A 24,254-nucleotide genomic window follows, 5' to 3' on the forward strand; every position below is an offset into this window, starting at 1 on the left:
GTGATGAACTAGAGGGGTGGGATAGAGAGGATGGGAGGGAGGCTCAAGAGGGAGGGGATATGGGGACATGTGTATGCATATGGCTGATTCAGTTTGCTGTGCAACAGAAACTAACATGGTATTGTGAAGCAATTATACTCCAACAAAGATGTATTAAACACAGAACAAAACAAAACAAAAAACTACAGAATACCTCACATTATTTTATTTCTATAAGAATTTAAATGTATGTGTTTGTTGAAGCACAGAAAAAGGTCTGCAGAATGCAAACTAAACTGGTCAAATATTTACATCTAGGGCTCGGGATTGGATAGGGTAGTGAGGTGGGGGGGTACAAGAGAGACTTTTTTTTGAGGAGGGGGATGGTAGGATAATTTTAAGAAGCATAGTTTGCTTGTATAATAATAATTTTTAAAAAAATAAAAGGAGGACTGCCTGCTAAGAAGCCTGGAAGAGGGGCCCTGTGGGAAGGTGGGGACCTTCAGGAAGAAGAAAATGGTGTGTTCTAGGTAGGAAACCAGCTTTTCTCAATAATCCTAAGAAAGGCCCTGGAGACCAACTGAGTTGGCCCTCAGAGGATTCTGGCTAGAAGATCTGGAACCTTCCCACAGCCAGCCCTGGGGGCTCAGAGTCCCTGCCCCCATGGGGACAGGATAGGTACACCAGGGTTCACACATTGCTCCCCCACTTCTCCCCGCTCCCTTATCCACTCCAATCTACCCTGAGTTCCCTACCCTCTCCCGCCTGAGTTCATCACCCTCCCCGCCCTGTACCCCCACCCCTTCCTCCTCTTTTCTACACCCCCTTCCAGCAGTGAAGGGACAGTGTCCAGGGTAACAGAAATCGACGCTCACAGACCCTCCACAACCCAGCCCCTGATGGAGCTCCTGTATCCCGAGGGGGAGGGGCAAGAGGAGAGGGAGCACCCTTCAGGGAGCAAACAGGCATGGGGCAGCCTGGAGGCACTACCCTGACCTCCTAGAAATTAAGCCCAAGTCCTGCCTTGGAGGGGGGTCACTCCTGGGCAGCTGCTCCTGGCTTTCCTCAGAGGCAGCCCCCTGTCCTCTCAGAGCTCCCCTCCCTGCCACACACACAGAAGGCGCTAAGACCACTCCCCCTCCCTGCAGGGTACTGTGAGGCCCACGGTCACAGCTAATAAATATGCTGCTCCTGGGCACAGCTGACCCTTCAGCAAGCACTTGGGCCAACACGGTCTGCCTCTATCCCCACCTGTGTGACTGTCAGTGCCAAGGATGGGGGTGACACCCAGGTGTAAAGTCACTGTCCAGTTAGTTCTTCTGTGGGTGGCACAGCCCATTCTCTGCTCTGCCTCCAGGGCACCCACTGCCACCCCCCCATCCAGGGGCACATATAGTCTCATCTCTGCATTTTACTTTTTTCTTTTAATTTATTTATTTTTGGCTGCACTGGGACTTCATTGCTGCGTGCGGGCCCCCTCCAGTTGCGGCGAGTGGGGGCCACTCCTCGCCATGGTGCGAGGTGGCAGTGGCGGTGGCAGTGGCGGTCCCCACCCCACCCTCGCAGAGCATGGGCTCCAGGCGCAGGGGCCTCAGCAGTTGCAGCACACGGGCCCAGCAGCTGTGGCTAATGGGCTCCAGAGCGCAGGCTCAGTAGCCCTGAGGCAGGGGCCCAGCCTCCGAGGCTCGCGGGATCCTCCCCTACCAGGGCCCGAACCTGCATCCCCCGCACTGGCTGGTGGACTCCCAACCATTGCGCCACCAGGGAAGCCCCACTGGACCCATTGTGACATCAACTTGGGTCAAAACTCCATTTTCCCCTGACTCCATGAGCTCACATTCGGCATCCCCAGGGATTAGGGTTAGCATAGAGCCAGTGTCCAATAATACTCTAAATGGCTGCCCTTTCCCCACTGCACAGCTACTCTTGTAAATGTTTGCATGTTCTCTTGGGAATCATCTCTGCATTTTAAAAGTACATTCTTCACAATGCACCACGAAGTCGTGTGCGCTTCTAATGGGGGAGCTGGCCCATCCTCCACACCATCCTTTGCTTTCTGGACTTTTCCTTAGAGCCCCCATTCCCCTCGGAGCCTTAGCCTCCGGTGCTTTGAATTTCTTCCTGTGCTAGCTTGTGAGTGGGCCACACAGGCTACTTCTAAAGAAATGACCAGACAACAGGCCACTTCAAGCCTAATTGTGTCATGAAAATCATGACCTCATAGGGAACGCAGCTTGGCCGCATTCATCTTATTTCTAAAGGCAGGACTAAACAAAAATGTAAAATAACAGTGGATCAGGGCAGAAGAAGTCTTTGGTGCATCAGGAAGGAAACCCCAGGGCCACCCAAGAGAAAAGGGCTTTACCATGCTGCCTGCTGACAATCTACAAGGCAGCAGAGGGAATCCCAAGTTCAAGGGCTCCCGGAGGAGCCAGGAGTTGCTCTTTCTCCATCTTTGAGCAGAAGGTTCGCTGGGGGATCCTGGCACTAAATGAACCAAGAGACTAAACAGAAATGACAGTCTTTTCCGCAGACGAGGCAACACAAGGAAAGGGCTGGGCTTGCTTACTAAGTACCCTCCCCCCACCCCCATAATAATGATCTGTGTCTGACTCTCACCTCCTGAGGACCACAGACCACTTTCCTTAGGGATAAATGAACAGACATTATGAGATGCCTAGGGTGTGCCAAGCACTTCCACATACACTCATCTTAGAATATCCTCAAAACAAACCCCCGAGGTACATAATGTTTTCCCATTTTATACACAAGGAGATGGAGAGTTTAAAGAATCAGGTCACTTGCCCAAGCTCACAGAGCCAGTAGGCAGCCACAGTTGGCATTCACTGCCAAGTCCACCTGTATTAAACCCAGACTCCCCTCCCCTACACTGTGCAGCATCCTGGCACCTGTGGGGGAGGTGCTCTTCCCTCTCAGCCCTGCCCTGGAAGCCACCGGCAGAGGAATGGGCACAGGGGTCAGACCTGCCCAGTAGGGCTCTCTCTCCTGAGACCCTGAACCTCAGGAAGAATGACAAACCAAAAAACAGTAGGTGCAGACACATCCAAGAGACCTCTAACTCCCCAGGGAACTGCCCCGCATCCTGTCCTTTCCCCGCCTCCTTCCTCAGCGTGCATTTCGTTTCTGTGAACTCCCTATTCATCTCCTTTGCCCATTCTTCCACTAAAATATTTGACTTTTCCTTATTCTTTTGCAAAACCACTTTATAGCTCATGAATATTAACCATGTGCTTGTTATATACGCTAAGTTTTCAGTTTGCCATTTATCTTTAAACTTTAAGGTGGAATTTTCTTTCTAGACAGAAAATTTAAGCTTTTAAGCTTAAATCATTTAAGAAAACATTTATTCTATAGCAGAGTTTTTCAACCTTGGCACCATTGACAGTTGGGTGGGATAATTCTTTATGTTGGGGGCTCTCCAGTACATTGTAGAATGTTTAGCAGCATCCCTGGCCTCTACCCACTACATGCCAGTAGCACCCCACCCCTCAAGTTGAGACAAATCAAAAATGTCTCCAAACATTGCCAAAGTCCCCACAAGGCAAAATCATCCCTGGTTGAGAACTGCAGCTTTATGGTTTCTGACTTCAGTACTGAGCTTATAAGGTCTATTTCTACCTATAATTTTTAAAAGTGACCTGTTGTATTTTTGTCTTGCCTTCCATGGTTTTATTTTTCACATTTAAATCTTCAATCCATGTGGAATATACTTTGGCATAAGAAGAGAGCTAAGAAACAAAATATTATGACTGCATTGAGCTTACCCCTGGGAAGAGGCGGTCCCACCATGTGAATAGCTCTTGATATGCAAGACATTTAATAATCCCAATGTACAAAGTTATACGACACCTCACGGAGTGAAGAGTTGCACCTGTCATCCAACGGCTGGCATAGAGTTGGCCAAGATGGGATCTTCCCACAGCTTCGGGGAGTCTCTACTGGGTCTAAACCAGACGTGCTCAATAAATTTTGGGTGAGTGGGAATGTGTTTGCTAGTTGCTATTTTACCCTTTGCATAATCAACAACACCTTCTGAAACCAACAACACACCACTCTATTCTGGAGCCATCTGGAAAATTCTCAGTGATCTTCTGTTTTAGTAGAAAAAACAACACAGTGAAAGGCTAACTTTGTATTTCATTGCCCTTGGTTTGAACTTTTGTGTACTTTCTAATAAATTTTTTAAAATATTAATTATCATTTTTAAAAATCCCATTAGATTTCTACAGAATTTAATGAATTTAATGAATATAGTGGGCTCCCTCTAGTGGTCACAAGAAAATCTCCAATTCCCAAAGGTCAATACATAACCTCTTATAAGAGTCTATAATTTACATTCAGACTTCAATGCAAATTTTTGTGAACTTCCCCTTGCCAAAACGTTACATGTAAGATTGGGAAAAAAGTTTATATATCAGTGCTAATAACTTCCTAATATGCAAATGGACATACGATAGCTATAAAACACAAAAACTTATCTGAAAGCAACTAATTTTGTTCTTCATGGTTTTTTTCCTTACAGTTCACTGAGAATGGCATGTGTATAAGTGGTTTAATTTGTGTATCTAAGCATGTTAATATGTCTTCTTAATAAATATTCTGTATTGAAACAAACAAACAAAAAAAACCAAAACGTCTTGAGTGCCCTCAAGACGTTTATTTACAGGACACAGTACATTTTACAATTAATAGGTTCAGAGTGGCTAGATGATGCCTTAAGAGAAGACTTCTAATTATTTTCTTCCATTCATCAGTGGGTCTACAAATTGGTTCATAAGGCCACTGTCCAAAACTATGCTTATCATCTTCCCTTCTAAATCCCTCTTTGGGGATTTCCTGTTTCTGTTCAGGATATCACACTCCCCCGGGCTTCCAGCTTCGGGCACCTCTGTCCCCTCCCGTGCCCATTCATCCTGTTTGTGAGTTTTGTCCACCACATGGCCCAGTGCCTCTCACAGCTGTTCCCTGCCATCAATTCTCATGGCCCTCATTCAAGTTCTCATGACCTCTCCTCCAGGGCAGTCATTCAGCAAATATTTATCAACCCTTCTCCACATGCCCAGCACTGTTCTAGGCTCAGAGGACGCATCGGGGAACAAGACAAGACTGTCCGCATCCGGAGCACCCTCTCAGTGGGCTTCTCTGCTGAAGCAAACCTGTGATCCAGTCCATCCTCCATGCTGTTTCTAGAGTCCTCCTCTTAAAGTTGAACTCTACTCACATACCTTTCAACTGTGTCCCATGGAATGAAGCTCACATCCCTCCATAATCAAGACCCACCCTCACCTCTCATTATCACCTTCCAACCAAACAGAGCTCCCTGACACCCCCAGAGCTCCCCTCTGCCTCTGCTCAGTATGCCAGGTCTTGTGGAATGTGTCCCCCAACCCAGCTGGCTAAGATGTCAACCAGTCTTCAAAACCCTGCCCAGGGCTTCCCTGGTGGCGCAGTGGTTGAGAGTCCGCCTGCCGATGCAGGGGACACGGGTTCGTGTCCCGGTCTGGGAGGATCTCACATGCCGCAGAGCGGCTGGGCCCGTGAGCCATGGCCGCTGAGCCTGCGCGTCCGGAGCCTGTGCTCCGCAACGGGAGAGGCCACAGCGGTGAGAGGCCCGTTGTACCGCAAAAAAAAAACAACACAACCCTGCCCACTGTCATCTTCCCCCACCCAGGTCTCCTTGATCTGAGGTGATCTCTCCCTCCTTTCAATTTCTGTTGCACTTTTTTCTCAGGATTCTTCCCATTCTCAGTATATTATGGTTCCTGTATGTGTGCCATCATCCTCTAACAACTGGGTCCGCAATTCCTCTAACAATCTTAGTCAATATCACCCACAGGATAAGCACAAAATAGGGTAGAGAGAGATGAATGTATGAAGGAATGAATGAATTCTCCAGAGAACTCGGGCCAAAAAAATAAAAAAAATAAGACACACAAATTATCTTCTTCAACTTTGTACAGTCTGACATAATGGGATAAACTGCCATTAAGCTACTTAGTTTTACCATGAACGCAAGTCAACTAGGATTTAACACATTAAAAAAAGTATCATTAAAAAAATTCTACAAATAAGAAATAACTCAAAGTAGGATAACCATTTTTTGCTTCAACCTAGTAAGAAAGCACCCCCCCACCCCCACCCCACCACCCTAAGCAAATTCCTAAACCAACAAATACAGTAAACAGGCTGAATAGAGTAACTGACCATTTCTGTTCCACTCTGCAACATTTGCCATAAACTGTCAATGAAGTGTATCAGGTTCTGTATCATTTCCACATTGTACTTCATGTTCTCCTACGCAGAGTTTCACTCCTCTGCTCCAACTTCCAAACATTTTCACAGAGCAGTGAATTTCTAACTCTGATAAATCTGTTTATTAATTTCTGGAAAGTCACCCTACACTGGAAGCACAGTCCCTATCATTTGGAAACCACACGCCATGTCTCTGGGATATTATGCAAGAACACAAAAAGGCACAAAAAGGAAATGAAAAGTATTACTGTTTTTCTGAAAAGTTCCTAATATTCTCCAGGGCACGTTGAGCCCAGTTAGAAACCAGTGCAAACTGTGCAAAGGGGCAGAGCCCCAGGTTTCGCATGACGAGGCCTTCTGGATGCCGTTAGTGGCTGACGAGAGTTCACACGCCACACGTTTTCTTTTCCTTTCCGGTTCCCTCACTTCTGGGCTCTGTCACCAGCATTTTCTCACCCACATCCCAGAAGAACATGCCAAGGAAGTCTGCCAGGCCTTTGTTCTTTCCCTCCAGGATATTCCCAACCAACTGCCAACTCTGAATCGCCTCGTCCCTACCTCTCTGGCAGCCCTAGCAACAATCAGGAAGGTAACAGGCTGCACACAGTGAATCTGGACTGGCCTGGGGGCAAGGGATCTGGGTTCCTGGTAACCACTAACTCAATTCAGGAAGCAGTGCCAGGCCCTGTTACAAACTCTCTACAAGCTCATTCAATCCTCGCACGATTCTATGAGGTAGGTACTATTAGAAACCCCACTTCACAGATGAAAAACTGAGGCACCGGGAGGATAAGTTTGAGGTCATGGAGTTGGTAAGGGACAAAGAATTTGTTTTTTGTTTTTTAATTTATTTATTTTGGGCTGCATTGGGTCTTCATTGCTGCATGTGGGCTTTCTCTAGTTGCAGTGAGCGGGGGCTACTCTTCGTTGCGGTGCGCGGGATTCTCATTGCAGTGGCTTCTCTTGTTGCGGAGCATGGGCTCTAGGCGAGCAGGCTTCAGTAGCTGTGGCACACGGGCTCAGTAGTGTGGCTCGCGGGCTCTAGAGCGCAGGCTCAGTAGTTGTGGCGCACGGGCTTAGTTGCTCCGCAGCATGTGGGATCTTCCCGGGCCAGGGATCGAACCTGTGTCCCCTGCATTGGCAGGCGGATTCCCAACCACTGCGCCACCAAGGAAGTCTGGGACAAAGAATTTGAATCAGGCAGTCTGGGTCCAAAATTCAAGTGCTTAATCACTGAGCTGCACTGTCTGTTGGACCAGCTCAACAGAGGGAAAAGACTTATGTGCTTAAGTGGAGGCAAGCCTCTGGTCAAACTCAGGGTCTGTCCATAGTCCCCACTTAGGACCACCTGGCCAGCTGCCCCCGGAGCCGGACGGAAGTGGTCATCTATTATTTATGTCTCCCCAGCTGCAACCCTTTTCTCTTTTTCTGGGAATAGCACCCTACTTTTTCTTGAGGTAACCACCCTTCCCCACTCTCAGCCTACATGATTCTGGTAGTGTCAACCCTCCCCCACAACGGCCTCCCCCCAGATCCAAGACCAGTCACATGACCCAGACCTGGCCAATCAATGTGTCCCATCCTCCAGGAACAGCAATTAGTACAGGGAGAGGCATCTGCCCCAAGTCAGGCAAATCAGGGTCAATGCTGGGACTTCTTTCTTTAATCGCAATAAAATACAGACAAAATTTAAATACCATTTTAACCATTTAAAAGTGCACAATTTCATGGCATTTAGTACCTTCACAATGTTGTATAACCATCGCCACTATCCATTTTCCAGAACTTTTCCATCTTTCCAAACAGAAACTCTGTACCCAGCAACAATAACTCTCCGTATTAGTCTGCTTGGCCCGCCAAAATTAAGTACCATAGTTTGGGTGGCTTAAACAACAGAAATCTATTTTCTCACAATTCTGGAGGTTATAAGTCAGAGATCAAGGTGTCAGCAGGGTTGGTTTCTTCTGAGGCCTCTCTCCCTGGCTTGTAGATGGCCGGCCGTCTTCTCCCTGACTTCATGTCATCTTCCCTGTGTGTGTGTCTGTGTCCTAATTTCTTCTTCTTACAAGGACACCAGTCATAGTGGATGAGGGCCCACCCTAATGGCCTCACTTTACCTTATTTACCTCTTTAAAGACCCTGTCTCAAATACTGTCACATTCTGAGGTACTGGGTGGGGGTTAAGACTTCAACACATGAATTTAGGGGGGGGATACAATTTAGTCCATAACACTCCCCATTCCCCAATGCTGACACCTTTGAGAAAGGGGAGTGCTCTATATGCTGGGGTTGCTGAGAAGGTCTGATATACTGCTGGGGCTGTTGGTGGCCACTTTCCCACCCCAAGGAGACAGTGTCTGAAAATGACTCAGGGAAGAGCTGAGAGGTGGAGAGAGACCCTCAGCCCAGACATACCTGAAACTGGCTGTACCTCTGACCTCTCTATTCCAGTTGTATAAGCTAATAAGTTTCCTTTTCGTTTGTTTATTTTATTAATGTAATTAAAAGAGTTAGTTAACGTAAGGAGCTTTTACACCAGAATGGCCCATATCTCCAGGATGTGCAGGATGTGCCCACTCGGCAGCTGTTTAAGCAGCAGAGTCAAATCCAAACCTCTCAGGCTCCAGGGTGCTGGCCCCGACCCATCCCTTGGGATGCTCACATGTTCACAGCACAGTGGGGACTGGGTTGTGCCCGAGTCTCCCACAGAGCAGACTTCGGGGCCACCCCCTGCAACATTCCAGAATTGCTGCTCTGGTGGTGGCGCCCCAAACAGACTGAGGGCTCCTATCCTTTCAGCCCAGTGACCCAAAGCCCTGCATCAGTGCCTGGCTCATGATGGGCTTCAGTACAGAGCATGAGGAAGGCAGGGAACGGGGCAAGACAACAGTCCTCCTTCCCTCCAACAGTTCCCTGAAGGACAGTCTGTAAAAACACAGGATGGGAAACAATTCAGACGTCTTGGGGTGGGGACTGGCCAGGTACCTCACAGGACAGCCCAACAGGATTTTGTCTTTTAACCCAAAACAAGGTAATACCTGCTCTCTGATACATGGAATGATTCAGACCATCTCAGAGGGAAACTGCAAACCGAGAAAGCAACACCGGGACAACAACATATACCATTTGTGTAAAACCAGGAGGGGAGCTTCTCACTGAAATGTATCTAAATGACCTCAAAAACCTCAAAAAACTGTCCAACACCATAGCCACCAGCCACATGTGGCAATTTAAATTAAGATTAAACAAAAATTTTTTTAATTGAAGTATAGTTGATTTACTAAGTTGTGCCACTCTCTGCTGTAGAGCAAAGTGACTCAATTATACACATGCGTACATTCTTTTTTTATATTCTTTTCCATTATGGTTTATCACAGGATATTGAATATAGTTCCCTGTGCTACACATTAGGACCTTGCTGTTTATCCATTCTAAATTAAACAAAAATTTTAAATTCAGTTTGTCAGTTGCACTAGCCATGGTTCAGGGGCTTGGTAGCCCCACATGGCTAGTAGTGGCTGCTCGATTAGCAGAGAGATAGAAGATTTCCATCATCACAGAAAGTTCTATTGCAAAGGACTGCTCAGAAGGACATCAGCAAATGTCCAGGGTAAAGGGCCCCTGGAAAGAGGAGCAGGAGAACCGGGGGAGAGGAGGGGAATTATTTTTCACATGTAATCTTTGTAGTACTTGAATCTTTCACCACATGTTACTTCTTATTCAAAAATAAACATTTTAAAACTTTAAACACATTGTAAAACAATAAGTACATAAGTAACATAGGAAAAGAAGACGTTGGAATCCCCAGGGACATGGGTAATCCACATGAATCTACAGCCTTGAGTTCCCCGCTCAAGGAAGAGAAGTCTCTTTTGAGGCAGGTGTGTGAGGAAAAGCAGCATATGAGGGGGCTCCCAGGCAGCAGCCACACACACCTGATTCAGACCTGGTGGTGTAGGAAGTTCCTATGTCCCCCACATTTTGATTATCTCAGCAACCTTATAATTAGGGTGATTAACGGTCCCATTTATTTTAGTTTTCTAAGGCTGCCACAACAAATGACCACAAACTAGGTGACTTAACATGACAGAAACCTATGGTCTCACAATTCTGGAGGCCAGAAGTCCAAAACCAAGGTGTTGGCAGGGCTGGTTCCTTCTGAAAGCTCTTAAGGAGAAACCCTTCCACGCCCCTCTCCAGCTTCTGTGGCTGCCGGCAATCCTGGGTGTTCTTAGGTTCGTAGATGCATCACTCTGGCCTCTGCCTCCGTCTTCCCATGGCCTTCTCCTCTGGGTGTTTCTGTGTCTCAAATCTCTTACCTCTGACTCTTATAAGGACACTCATCATTGGATTTAGGGCCTACACTAAACCCTGGATGATCTCATCTCAAGATCCTTAAATTAATTATGTCTGCAAAGACCCTATTTCCACATAAGGCCACATTTACAAATACCAGGGGTTAGGACTGGGACATATCTTTTGGCGGGGGGACACACAGTTCAACTCACTATACCGTTTTATAGGCAAGGAGTTCAAGGTTCAAGAGCCTCTCACTTGCCTGAGGTCACAGGGCTGGTTCAGAGCACAGCTCTGCCAGTCCTCCCACCACTGACTCCAGCAAGAGAAGAATCTTGACCTTCCAGCCTGAAGCCTGCCCCTCCCTTCAGCCTCAGAGCTCCCCGAGCACCCACTTCACAATGGGTAACACACACAGAAGAGCCGCCCCCTTCTCTGGCCTCGCTTATCTGTCTTGCTGCATCCTAGGATCTGACAAAAGATTACACTGTCCTCTGGGCCGTGGGAAGGAACTGGGCTAGGGGGATCTGCGGGTATCTCAGATGAGATGGGGTATCTCAAATGAGGGTGGTCTGCGTGTCCAGACTCCAAAAGTCTGCAGGGCAGATCACAGCCAGGGAGAAAGGGAATGAGTTAAGGCTTCTGGTGTTGGAGAAAAAGCCCTCTGTGCTTTTTATGGCAGAGGAGAATGTGCCAGCCTATGGGGTTTTGCACTGATAAAGGGCTCTAGTCTAAAGTGCTCAAGTGAGTTCTCCAGCTCAAGGTGACAGGAGAGAAAGAGCAGATGTGGAAATGGGTGTGCACTGGGGCCTGGCAGAGGCTGCGGTGCTACACCCCCGGGGCCACGCTGACCATAGCTGCCAGGACAGCCTGATCACAGCCACAAGCCCCTCGGACAACGACAGCACAGCACTGACCGCTGGGCACCCCCAGAGAGGAGGGCAGGTCACCTGCCCTCCTCTCAGTGGAACTGAGGGTTCTGACCAGGCTTTTGGCCTCCATGGTCAACCCAGAGGCCTTCTTGACACCTCTCCTGGTGGGTCAAAAGACCTCGAGGGAAGATAGACACAAGACTATCTCCGGGTCCTGGGCTTTGTATTTCCTCCATGACATCAAAAAGCCTACAGAGCCCACTCCAGTATTGGTATCATTTATTAACACAAACAGTAAGTGGCTGACCAAGATTTGGACCTGGTCTGGGTTTATTCAGGAGCTCCATGTCCCCCTCACTGCCACCTCCTCCCTCTCCATCCATCATCTGTATTGGTGGTTTTCAAACTTTCAGTCAGCAACCCATAGCAAGGAACCCGTTTCAAACTGCCATTTACAAATATAAATGGCTGACACAAAAACTTCACTCCAATATTTTTTATTCCAGTCTCTGCTAGTTCAAAATTTCAGAATGCTGGCTGCAACCCACATAACTGATTTCATGTCTCATAAATGTGTTGTGACTCCCAGGTTTGTTTGTTTGTTTGGCCGCGCTGCTCGGCTTGTGGGATCTTAGTTCCCCAACCAGGGATTGAACCCGGGGCCTTGGCAGTGAGACTGTAGAGTCCTAACCACTGGACTGCCAGGGAATTCCCAGTGACTTCCAGTTTTAAAAACCCTCATCTACATAACTCACATGAATTTACAACCATTCAATACTCAGAAAGAAAGAGCAGGGGAGGAGCAAGAAGAGTTGTTTTATACATTTTGCAGATCAGCCAAAAATTCATTGGTGGAACTGAATTTTTTTCCCCCATTGAATTGCAATTTCTGACTTCCTGATTTGCTCATGATGTCATTACTTATCATGTCCTTTTCCCTCCTATTAAAACCTCAGAGTTCCTATGAAAGGCTAGCTCAAGCTCGACTGTAAAATCGTCTCCCACTGGGTCCTCAGAGACTGAATTTTCACACCATGGGTCCATCTTTGCACAAATCTCAGGGCATCTCCCAATCTGGAGATGTTAACCATCAGTAAGCTTGGTTTCTGGACCAGGTGAAGTGGTTTCGGAAATGCCACACAACTTGGCTAATGGAAGGCATGACAGCAAGGAACAGGGCCCCTGGGTTCAGCTCCCATGTTCTCTCACCTCGTCCGGCATGGTGGGTCATCTGGGAATTGTTACAATTTTCCACTCATTCACTGGTATTACATATGAGAGGATGATTCTAACCCTGAAAACACTGGGGCTGAGACTACACCCCTAAATTCTCAGTCATAATATGTGCAAAGCTCCAATGAGGACAACTGGAAGACCGATATGAATCAGGATTTGAGCCACATGGATTAGGAACCAACAACTCCTCAATTCTAGTCACAGCCGTCCTGGTCTACACCATCAAAACCCAAGACACATGATTATTTGAACAAATCAGACCATGTATCCTGCTCCTTCCCTCTACCTCCACCAAAGAAATGAAAAGCAAAAAAAACTACATTTGCCAGATTATTCCTCTACCCACCACCCCTCATGTTCGAAACAGAGCTAGGGTCACAATGTTAACACTGTTTGGATGGTTCATGTCTGCTTCTCCATCTTTAAAAGGGGATGGCTGCTACTTTCCTAGCATCTAAGCCTTCACTGTAAGTCATCTCGAAGAGTTTCTTAGCTCCTCCACCAATACCACCATCCCCATCAAACCAAGTCAGTTAATTTTGCCGGAATCTTTAATGACACACCTACCAAGGAAGATGATGTAGGAAGAAAGGCCCCAGGACAGTCCACAAGGTACCACAGACAGCCTGAAACCCACGGTGATTCTCTTGACCATGGCCTTGGCAGTTTCAGGTAGACAGGAGAGAGAAGACCAGGCCTATGGAAGTCAGGAGCCAGCAATGATCGAACATCCACTTACCTGGGGGACAGACACAGTCCGTCGGTGCTTCTCGAACTGTCCGGAGCTTGACTGGTCCCTCCATCTTCTGAACCAGGAAGAAAAGGGGGGGAAAATAAGGATGAGTTTTGGAGCGGAGAGGGGCAGAAGTGGAAAAACAGCAAAAACCAACATATTTGAAAGATCTACAGTGGTGGTGTTGGTGCTTTCAAGAACAGTTTTTAAAAGGTCATTAAATTCTACAGGCAGTTTTAGAATGGGAGGAGAAACAGAAATAAACATTAAGCAATTACTTGGGAGTCCCTGAATAGAAGATGACAGGTTTCTGCTTTGTTAACAACATTTTCAAATACAAATCCAGGAATGACAAAGGGACCCTGTAGTCCCTGGCGTGAAGATAGGAGGGCAGAGCAGAGGGAGGCCAGGTAGGGCCAATCAAAACTCACTCTTGAACATCTTTCCCTGCTCCGGAGACCACCCCTATCCAACCCCAGGGAGCCCCAGAGGCCCCTTGGCTGCAGCCCCTCCCAGCCCACTGGCTTCAGACCCAATGTCCCAGGGCTAATCCACCCTGATGACATTTTCCTTTCTTCTTACCAGCGGGGATCCTTGGCCTAGAAAATTTAGTTCAGTACAATTTAACAAGAATCTCTACACATGCCCAGCCCTGTGCTAGATTTGGGTGAAGGGAAAAGAACTACCACAGAAATGTATTCAATGTCACAGCTCTGCTATTATGACAACTCACAGTACAGCCCTGGCATAATCATCACCTGATGTGACACTTGGGTAACCTCTGAGGCCTGAATTATTGTCCCTGCCTCACAGACAGGGGATACAAACTTGGAAAAAATAAGAAATTAATCCCCAATCCCAAATCTAGGTTTAGGGGAGTGAAGCAATTGACCCATAATCCCCAAACTAGCCAAGACTTGAGTCCTGACAAGAATATACAAAGTATTAACCTTTTTCTAGGAAAAAACAAAAGCAAAAAAACTTCCTAAAAGCAAAACAAAGCAAATCCCAAATGTGTTAACTTGAGTTAAAAATGCATACTACCACTAAAAGGGTTACTTAAGGTTCAAACCTAAAAATGTAATTTTTCTCAATAAAAAACATAGTAAAAACGCAAATACAAATACCTGGAAAATAGCACAGCAAACAAACAAAAATGTAATTTTTAAATCACTGTTTCAGAGGAGGTGAGAAGGCACTCCCAGTCTTGAGCCCTTGATCACCAAGCCTGGAATTTTCACATAAGAAGGGGCTGAACAGGGAATTTCCTGGGGATCCAGTGGTTATAACGGATTCCACGCTGAGGGCCTGGGTTCAATCGCTGGGCAGGGAACTAGGATCCCATAAGCCGTGCAGCATGGCCATGAATGAATGAATGAATAAATAAATAAATAAATAAGAAAATAAATAAATAAATAAGAATGGGCTGAACAGCCCAGGACCAGGAGCCTGAAATAAAAAATGTAACCAGGGGAGGCTCTGGCCCCTGCAAAGTACTTCCAAGTTCCACCTCCACTCCAATCTGCCAGCCTTGCCCTCACTTTCCAGATGGGCCACAGAGGCTGATACTGACAAGAGATGGAGTTAAGGCCATGGTTTTAGAGAACCGGAGGATGTACGATTTTGAACCCTGTGGTGGAGGTGTTTGTGAAAGCAGTACCACAACAGAACTTTTCTATCCTCCCCACACTTCTTAAACCCCCCCAAGGCCTCGGCTTGTCCCAGAAATCAGAACCTGGCTAGGCCTCTTGGCCCTGGGCTCTCAGCTCCTGTCCAGACCCACACCTGCCACTCATTCCTGCTTAAGCCTGGGGCACTCTTCCCTAGAACTGCCCACCAGGCCCAGAGCCACCCTGCGAGCAGTCCGGGCTGGCCCTGAGCCTCCAGAGGTCCCCCCCGCAGCTGCCACAGGCTCCTACCAGGTGCGTGAGACCACAGCAGCAGCAGATACCACCCCTACCCGCACCCGACCCCAGGACATGTGCACTGGAGCCTGGAGCATCTCAGCCAGGCCCATTCTCACTGAACTGGAATGCTGCAGCAGGTGCCACAATGCAGGTGTGAGCAGGACCTCAGAACTCACTTTTCCCCCATTATACTTGCAGGTACTACTACAGATTTCAAAATTCACTTGGAAAAAGAATCCAGCCTTCTAGTTTAAGCCAGTCAATTTGTATGAGAAGCTCTCAGCTGTTTTCATCATTTCTAGAAAGACTAGAAGCTACGCTAATTTCCTTTTTTAAAAAAAATAACAAAAGCATTTAATGCTAAAAAACAATTCTCTTTCAACAAGTGCTATCACATCTGGGCGGCTCCCCTGAGGGGAAGGGGGCTTTATCAAATACTGATAGGAAACACAATTACTTTTTAGCTACTCTTATCTTCAAACAAAAACTAAACAGAAAACTATTCAAGAAAGGGAAAAACATATTGCTAATGCTAGTAGATGGGATCATAAATAACTGATTGAGTTTTTGTTTCGTTATTTATTCTAACTCCTTTTATGCATTTGTTTTTCTGGATTAGAGAGTGAATCTGCAAAGTTTTATCTTAGTCCTCTATCCTCCCCCCTACCCCCACCCCCAACTCTGGAGTTGAAACGTCCCTACTCGGAACACAAAGTAAAATGTCTGTATTGGAAACCCAGTCCCGCGATCTATATTTCCATGCCTTTATTATTTTTTTTAATTCTAAGAAAATATTCTTTTGTGTCTCAGTTTGTAAAAATGATTCAAAAGCCTCAACTTTTTACATTCAATTATCTAGCAGCACCCCTAGCATCTGCAAACAATATGGTCCTGGTTTTACATATGCAAACAAGTCCTGACTCCAAAAGTAAATAAAGGAGAGTTTCTGAGAAATGACCAGAGACTTTGGGAGCATTCCCTCCAGAAGTACTGAGAAGGAGAACTTGGGGATGGCGGGGCAAGAGCTGACAGAAAACTAATCAGAGAAAATCATGGTTTCCAAAAAAGCATTACATGGTCAGATGATAAATTTATCAATGATCTGTTGAAGCATTAGTCTCAAACTCTTCACCAGATATTTGATCACATCCCTGAACAGCTGTATTTTGATGAAATATAGATTAATATACAAAAAAGGATGTAATGTTTTATTTCTGCAAAATGCTACAGATAAAGCCACAAAGACATTCCTATCCTTTGACAGAAAATTCCTACTCTAGGGAGTATATCCCAAGGAAATAAATCAACAGGAGCAAAAAACTGATATTCATGAAGTTGTGCCGCAGAACAGTGGGAGTACTTTAGTGAAGGATGGTGAATCCTCTTCATGAAACTGTCATATCTTCATCAAAAATCATTATGAAGACTATGTAGCAACAAGGAAAAATGTTTATGAAACAATAAATAATGTTTACATATGTGTAAAAATGCAGGCATGGGATGGCAGCAACTACCAAAACATCAACCCACTTGGGTGTAGGGATTACAGTGATTTAACTTCTTTAAAGTTCCTTCCGTGTTGTAATATCATCTCAGCGGGGAAAAAAAAAAAATACTGGTGAGGAGAAAAGCCAAAATGAAGCCCTAAAATCTCCCTGCCTAGGGCAATTTTTGAATGACAGACAGATTCCTGTCTCCTCAGGAAGCCATAACTAACTCCAGGATCAACCCTGATAATACACACAGGCACCACAAACACCAGAGGAAGACTTTCGGAGGATCAATCCTGCCCTGCTACAGTCACATCCTCTCTGCCTTCTTTCCATCCCCCGTAGGGAAGGGCCCATGTGTACATTCTTATGGCCACCAGCAATTCAAGATGGCAGCATTTCCTGGCCTCTTTAATATTCTTTTTTCATATCCCACCATGGTGATGATGATCATGGTGATGATGAGGATAGCAAATATAAAGTATTATTATCATCAAGTTTATTGATTACTTACTATGTGCCAGGCACTGTGCCAACAACTATTATCTTATTGAGTCCTCCCAAGAACCCCTATGAGGCTAGGATTATTTTTTTTTTATACTCATTTACAGATGAGAAAATTGAGACTCAGGGCCATGTAAGTGTCAGGACTGGACTTGAATCCTGGTATCAACTAACTTCAACCACAAAGTAAGAGAACCTCTGCTTACCAGCAATTTTAATGTCTAATAAAAAGAGTTGCTATAAAAAAAATCCAGGCCATACAAAACTATAGGGACTGAAATTAGGTCAGTGGTTGCCAAAGGTTGAGGGAGTAGGAGGAATGAAACACAAGGAGACTCATGGAGGAGCTGTGAGGTTATGGAACTATTCTGCATGGTATTGGGGTGAAAGATATACTCCAAGCATTTGTCAAAAACTATTGGACCATACATCACAAAGAGGAAACTTTAATGGATACAAATTTTAAAAAATAACCAGGATGCTGGAAAATCCCAGGGTGGAATGCAGGCTGAAACAAATTAATATAACTATATTAAGATTATGTGACATAACCTCACTGAAGGTAGTGGGGAAAAACATGTAACTGACCTAAGTCACTTTGCAAATTACTGTTTCAGTTGAGAACTGCAAGGCTGAAGATCAAAGGAACTGTCCATAAATGCTATACTCTGGTAGGTATAGTTGTTTCACACAGGGGTACAGGGTAGCAATTTTGAAGTTACCATATATATATATTGGAGTTGAACAAGTGAGTAAATTAACTATGGGTAATGAGAGCCTGGTTTCTCACTGTCCAAGAAAGAAGTTATAAATAAGCAAAGTTATAAATAAGCAAAGCTGGATTAGTCAGAGACATTACTATGAGGTCATGTTTATGTTATGTACACAGACAGATGCATACAGAAATAATTACATTTATGTGAATATAGAGTGAATGATAACCCTAGCTGCCTGCAGAGAAGACCTACAGCCAATGACACCCTAGTAGCAACAAGCACATTCAGCACCTAGATCTTGGTTTCTAAATACCATTCTCCAATAAAAGAACCATGACTCCTTGGAGAAATGACTGATTCTAGAGCCTGGGCAGTAAAAATACAAGATAAGCCTAGAGTATCTTGCAGTGCCAGAAAATAAGGAAGTGCTTTAAAAAAGGGGGGCGGTACATCAAAGAAACAAAACCAAAGCAAAAGAATTCAGAATGGCCAAAGCTGGAGCAACTTAAGCAACAAAATAAATGATGTAGTATTGAATTATAATCCAAAGAATAAATTAAATATCCATGAGTCCATACTGATATAAATGATTAGATAAATAAATACATACATAAATAAATAGGGAAAAGAGACAAATCTTCCTTACAGAAGAATTCCAAGTAATATATGTAGATACTTCCCTCTCCAGGAGGTGGAGCTAAATTCCCCTCTCCTTGAGTATGGTCTGGACTTAGTGACCTACTTCCAAAATGTAGAGTAGGGAAAGGAAAACAGTAACTTTATAAGGGAGAAATCTAGCAGATACCACTTTAATCAAGTGATCAAGGTTAATGTCACCAGTGATAGGTCATGTTGACATCACAGACCACTGACATGATGTCATGGTAGTGTCAATCCACCTCAGTGGTATTCTTCCCAAACACTAGTAACCCAGTCTAATCATGAGAAACATCAGACTAGCCAAAATTCAGCAACATTCTACACAATACCTGACCAATATGTCTTAAAATTGTCAATCATAAAAGACTGAGGAGGAGACATGACCACTAAATACAATGTGGTCTCCTGGGTGGGATCCTGGAATAGGAAAAGGACATTAGAAGAAAAACTGGTGAGAAGATCTAAATAAAGTCTGTAGTTCATGTTAAAAAATGGATAGCAGACTTACAAAGTCACTTATCACTGATTAAGATATAACCTTGTTATTTTCTATAACAGATTATTCTTTTTTAAAAAATTAAGGTCAAACTCACATAGCATAAAATTAACCATTTTAAAGTGAACAATTCAGTGGCCTTTAGGGGATTCATAATGTTGGGCAACCACCCCTTTTATGTAGTTCCCTCTATCTAGTTTCAACTCATTACCATTACTCCAAAAGGAAATCCTGTACCCATCAAGCAATAGCTTCCCTTTCCTCCCTCCTCCCAGCCACCAATCTGCTTTCTGTCTCTATGGATTAACCTATTTTGGATATTTCCTATAAATAGAATCACACAGAATGTGACCTTTTGTGTCTGGTTTCTTTCACTTAGCAAAATGTTTTTGAGATTCATTCACTTTGTATCATGTGTCAGTATTTCATCCTTTTTTACAGCTTAATAGTACTACATTGTATGTACATACCACAATTTGTTTACCCATATATTCCTTGATGAACATGTGGGCTGTTTCCACCTTCTGGCTACTGTGAATAGTGCTGCTATGAACATAAGTGGACGTGCATGCATTGTTTGAATACCTGTTTTCAATTCTTTTGGGTATATACCTAGGAGTGGAATTGTTGGGCCATATGATAATTCCATATTTAACATTTTGAAGACCCACCAAAATCTGCCACAGTGGCTGAACCATTTGACATCCCCACCAGCAGTGTATGAGGGTTCCAATTTCTCTCCATCCTCACCAACAGATCCTAATGGATGTGAAGCTGTATCTCATTATGGGTTTGACTTGCATTTCCCTAATGACGCTGAGCACCTTTTCATGTACTTGTGTATCTTGTTTGAAGAAATGTCTGTTCAAGCCCCCTGTCTATTTTTAAATTGGTTTGTTTGTCTATCTGTTGATGAGCTGTAAGAGTTCTTTACATATTTGGATACTACATCCTCATCAGATATATGATTTGCAAGTATTTTCTCATATAATAGATCCATTCTTGATCAGAATTCTAACCACCTCCAACTGAGACACAATATGAGAGTGTGAAAATCATCTTGAAAACTGGAGGTGATGGGAGTGGTCCATGGCTTCATGCTCGTCTTCACATTAGTCTTTTTTTTTTTCACATTAATCTTTATTGAAATCTTGCTAGATGAATAGTGGGTTATTGTTACTCATGAATTTGACCTGGTTCTTTTTAGTTAATAGTAATTATATTCATTTTCCATTATTGCATAACAGATTTCCACCAAATCAGCAGTTTAAAACAACACAAATTTACTATCTTACAGTTTTTGTGATCAGAAGTCTAGACACAGATGAACTTGGTTCTCTGCTCAGGGTCTCATGAGGCTAAAGTCAATGTGTCATCTGAGGGTTTCTAGAGCTCTGGGTCCTCTTTCAAGCCCATGTGGTTCCTGTGGTCTGAGGCCCCCCATTCTCTTTCTAACTGCTGGCCAGAGGCCATTCACAGTTCCTTGCCATGTGGTCCCCTCCACACACCCTCTCATGCTTCGAGGAAGGGTCCAGTCTTTTTTAAGGACTCACCTAATTAAGTCAGGCCCACCAAGGATAAGCTTTTTAATGTAACTCAATCATAGGTTGAGTAACTCAATCATATCATCATAATCACAGGTTCTGCCTACACTCATTGGGAGGGAGTTATACAAAGTGTGTACAGCAAGGGGTGGTAATCTGGGAGTGATCTTAGAATTCCACCTGCCAGAGTACTGTATCACAGTTAATTTTTTACTTTTGACAAATGTACTATGGTTATGTACATAATATGGTTATGTACATAATATGTTTCTATAAATCTAAAATTATTACTGGTTTCTTTCACTTAGCAAAATGTTTTTGAGATTCATTCACTTTGTATCATGTGTCAGTATTTCATCCTTTTTTACAGCTTAATAGTACTACATTGTATGTACATACCACAATTTGTTTACCCATATATTCCTTGATGAACATGTGGGCTGTTTCCACCTTCTGGCTACTGTGAATAGTGCTGCTATGAACATAAGTGGACGTGCATGCATTGTTTGAATACCTGTTTTCAATTCTTTTGGGTATATACCTAGGAGTGGAATTGTTGGGCCATATGATAATTCCATATTTAACATTTTGAAGACCCACCAAAATCTGCCACAGTGGCTGAACCATTTGACATCCCCACCAGCAGTGTATGAGGGTTCCAATTTCTCTCCATCCTCACCAACAGATCCTAATGGATGTGAAGCTGTATCTCATTATGGGTTTGACTTGCATTTCCCTAATGACGCTGAGCACCTTTTCATGTACTTGTGTATCTTGTTTGAAGAAATGTCTGTTCAAGCCCCCTGTCTATTTTTAAATTGGTTTGTTTGTCTATCTGTTGATGAGCTGTAAGAGTTCTTTACATATTTGGATACTACATCCTCATCAGATATATGATTTGCAAGTATTTTCTCATATAATAGATCCATTCTTGATCAGAATTCTAACCACCTCCAACTGAGACACAATATGAGAGTGTGAAAATCATCTTGAAAACTGGAGGTGATGGGAGTGGTCCATGGCTTCATGCTCGTCTTCACATTAGTCTTTTTTTTTTTCACATTAATCTTTATTGAAATCTTGCTAGATGAATAGTGGGTTATTGTTACTCATGAATTTGACCTGGTTCTTTTTAGTTAATAGTAATTATATTCATTTTCCATTATTGCATAACAGATTTCCACCAAATCAGCAGTTTAAAACAACACAAATTTACTATCTTACAGTTTTTGTGATCAGAAGTCTAGACACAGATGAACTTGGTTCTCTGCTCAGGGTCTCATGAGGCTAAAGTCAATGTGTCATCTGAGGGTTTCTAGAGCTCTGGGTCCTCTTTCAAGCCCATGTGGTTCCTGTGGTCTGAGGCCCCCCATTCTCTTTCTAACTGCTGGCCAGAGGCCATTCACAGTTCCTTGCCATGTGGTCCCCTCCACACACCCTCTCATGCTTCGAGGAAGGGTCCAGTCTTTTTTAAGGACTCACCTAATTAAGTCAGGCCCACCAAGGATAAGCTTTTTAATGTAACTCAATCATAGGTTGAGTAACTCAATCATATCATCATAATCACAGGTTCTGCCTACACTCATTGGGAGGGAGTTATACAAAGTGTGTACAGCAAGGGGTGGTAATCTGGGAGTGATCTTAGAATTCCACCTGCCAGAGTACTGTATCACAGTTAATTTTTTACTTTTGACAAATGTACTATGGTTATGTACATAATATGGTTATGTACATAATATGTTTCTATACAACTAAAATTATTCCAAAAAAAATTAAAAGGCTACATCACGGATTTCAACTTCCAGGCAAGATGGAGTAGCAACGACTAAGTTTACATAGGTACATAGGTACAATATGTTTCTATAAATCTAAAATTATTACCCCAAATTTAAAAGGTCACATTATGGTCTTCTACTTCCAGGCAAGAGGGAGTAGTAATGACTAGATTTACTCTCCTGCCTGAAACAATATCAAAAACCCAAACAAAAATAGAAATCCCACAAGTAAGATATATGAAGCAATGGTTTTGAAGATATAGGGATCAAGCAAGGAAAGAGACTGATCCTCAGAGACACAGAAAACGACTACTCTGGCTTCCTGCCTAGGGAGAGTTTCCAGGATGTGGCACAGGGAGAGGAAATACAGGTGGAACCTGGCAGCTGTGAGTGCTAGTTAGAGTTTGCAGAGCAGAGGACCTGGTAGGTGAGAGCTGCACACAGAGAGCCACGGACACTTTGAAGGGTCCTCGCGGGGTATTCCACAGAGGGTTGATCAGCTGTACTATGGTTATGTACATAATATGGTTATGTACATAATATGTTTCTATACAACTAAAATTATTCCAAAAAAAATTAAAAGGCTACATCACGGATTTCAACTTCCAGGCAAGATGGAGTAGCAACGACTAAGTTTACATAGGTACATAGGTACAATATGTTTCTATAAATCTAAAATTATTACCCCAAATTTAAAAGGTCACATTATGGTCTTCTACTTCCAGGCAAGAGGGAGTAGTAATGACTAGATTTACTCTCCTGCCTGAAACAATATCAAAAACCCAAACAAAAATAGAAATCCCACAAGTAAGATATATGAAGCAATGGTTTTGAAGATATAGGGATCAAGCAAGGAAAGAGACTGATCCTCAGAGACACAGAAAACGACTACTCTGGCTTCCTGCCTAGGGAGAGTTTCCAGGATGTGGCACAGGGAGAGGAAATACAGGTGGAACCTGGCAGCTGTGAGTGCTAGTTAGAGTTTGCAGAGCAGAGGACCTGGTAGGTGAGAGCTGCACACAGAGAGCCACGGACACTTTGAAGGGTCCTCGCGGGGTATTCCACAGAGGGTTGATCAGCACGTGTTGAAGAAACAACCTGAAGCCAGGGAAAGGATTAGAGGAAACAGTGCCCAGCTCTCACACAGGGCTGGGAAGAGCATCTGTTCAGACACTGAGTAGGGTACCAAGAAGGGTCCTGCCTCAGTGGTAGGGAATAATCAACCCTACACTAAATATAGCTCTGATTCCACCTAATGGATCTTAAAAACAAGATCCAAAAGGATCAAACTATTACAAGTAACATCTATGACATAACAAAGCTCATGAATATTGGTAGAAATATAAAAATATCCAGCACCCAAAGAGGTAAAATTCAAAAATGTCTGGCATATAATCAGAAATTACCAGCAGGAAAATAGGCCCCATAATGAGCAGAAAAATCAATTAACTGAAAATGACCCACAACTGCCATAGGTGTTAGAATTAGCACACGAGGACCTTAAAACAAGAAACATAACTGCATAGTGTATGTTCAAAAGGTTAAGTAGAGAGATCAAAGATATTAAATGACCTGAACTGAAATTCTAGAGATGAAAGCTATCATGTCTGAGATGGAAAATAGGGTAGAAAGGATTAACAGAAGATTAAACATTGCAGAGGAAAAGATTAGTAAACAGCAATAGAAACTATCCAAAATGAACACAGAGGGAAATTATTATTTTAAAAAGAAAGCATGTCAGTGAACTTTGGGATTCAAGTGGCCTAATACGTG

The 24,254-nt window shown here is 44.0% G+C and overlaps 1 protein-coding gene across 1 annotated transcript in view; it reads right to left on the minus strand.

Moving 5' to 3' along the window:
* COL23A1 (collagen type XXIII alpha 1 chain) overlaps nucleotides 1-24,254 on the minus strand; it is a 374,601-nt gene that overhangs the window by 334,769 nt on the left and 15,578 nt on the right. The window contains exon 2 of the mRNA XM_028497974.1: nucleotides 13,396-13,462. Coding sequence (XP_028353775.1) covers nucleotides 13,396-13,462 — 67 coding nt within the window. The remainder of the gene's footprint in view (nucleotides 1-13,395; nucleotides 13,463-24,254) is intronic.

The sequence above is a fragment of the Physeter macrocephalus genome, chromosome 2, assembly GCF_002837175.3.
Source record: "Physeter macrocephalus isolate SW-GA chromosome 2, ASM283717v5, whole genome shotgun sequence".
In the NCBI taxonomy this organism is placed as follows: Eukaryota; Metazoa; Chordata; class Mammalia; order Artiodactyla; family Physeteridae; genus Physeter; species Physeter macrocephalus.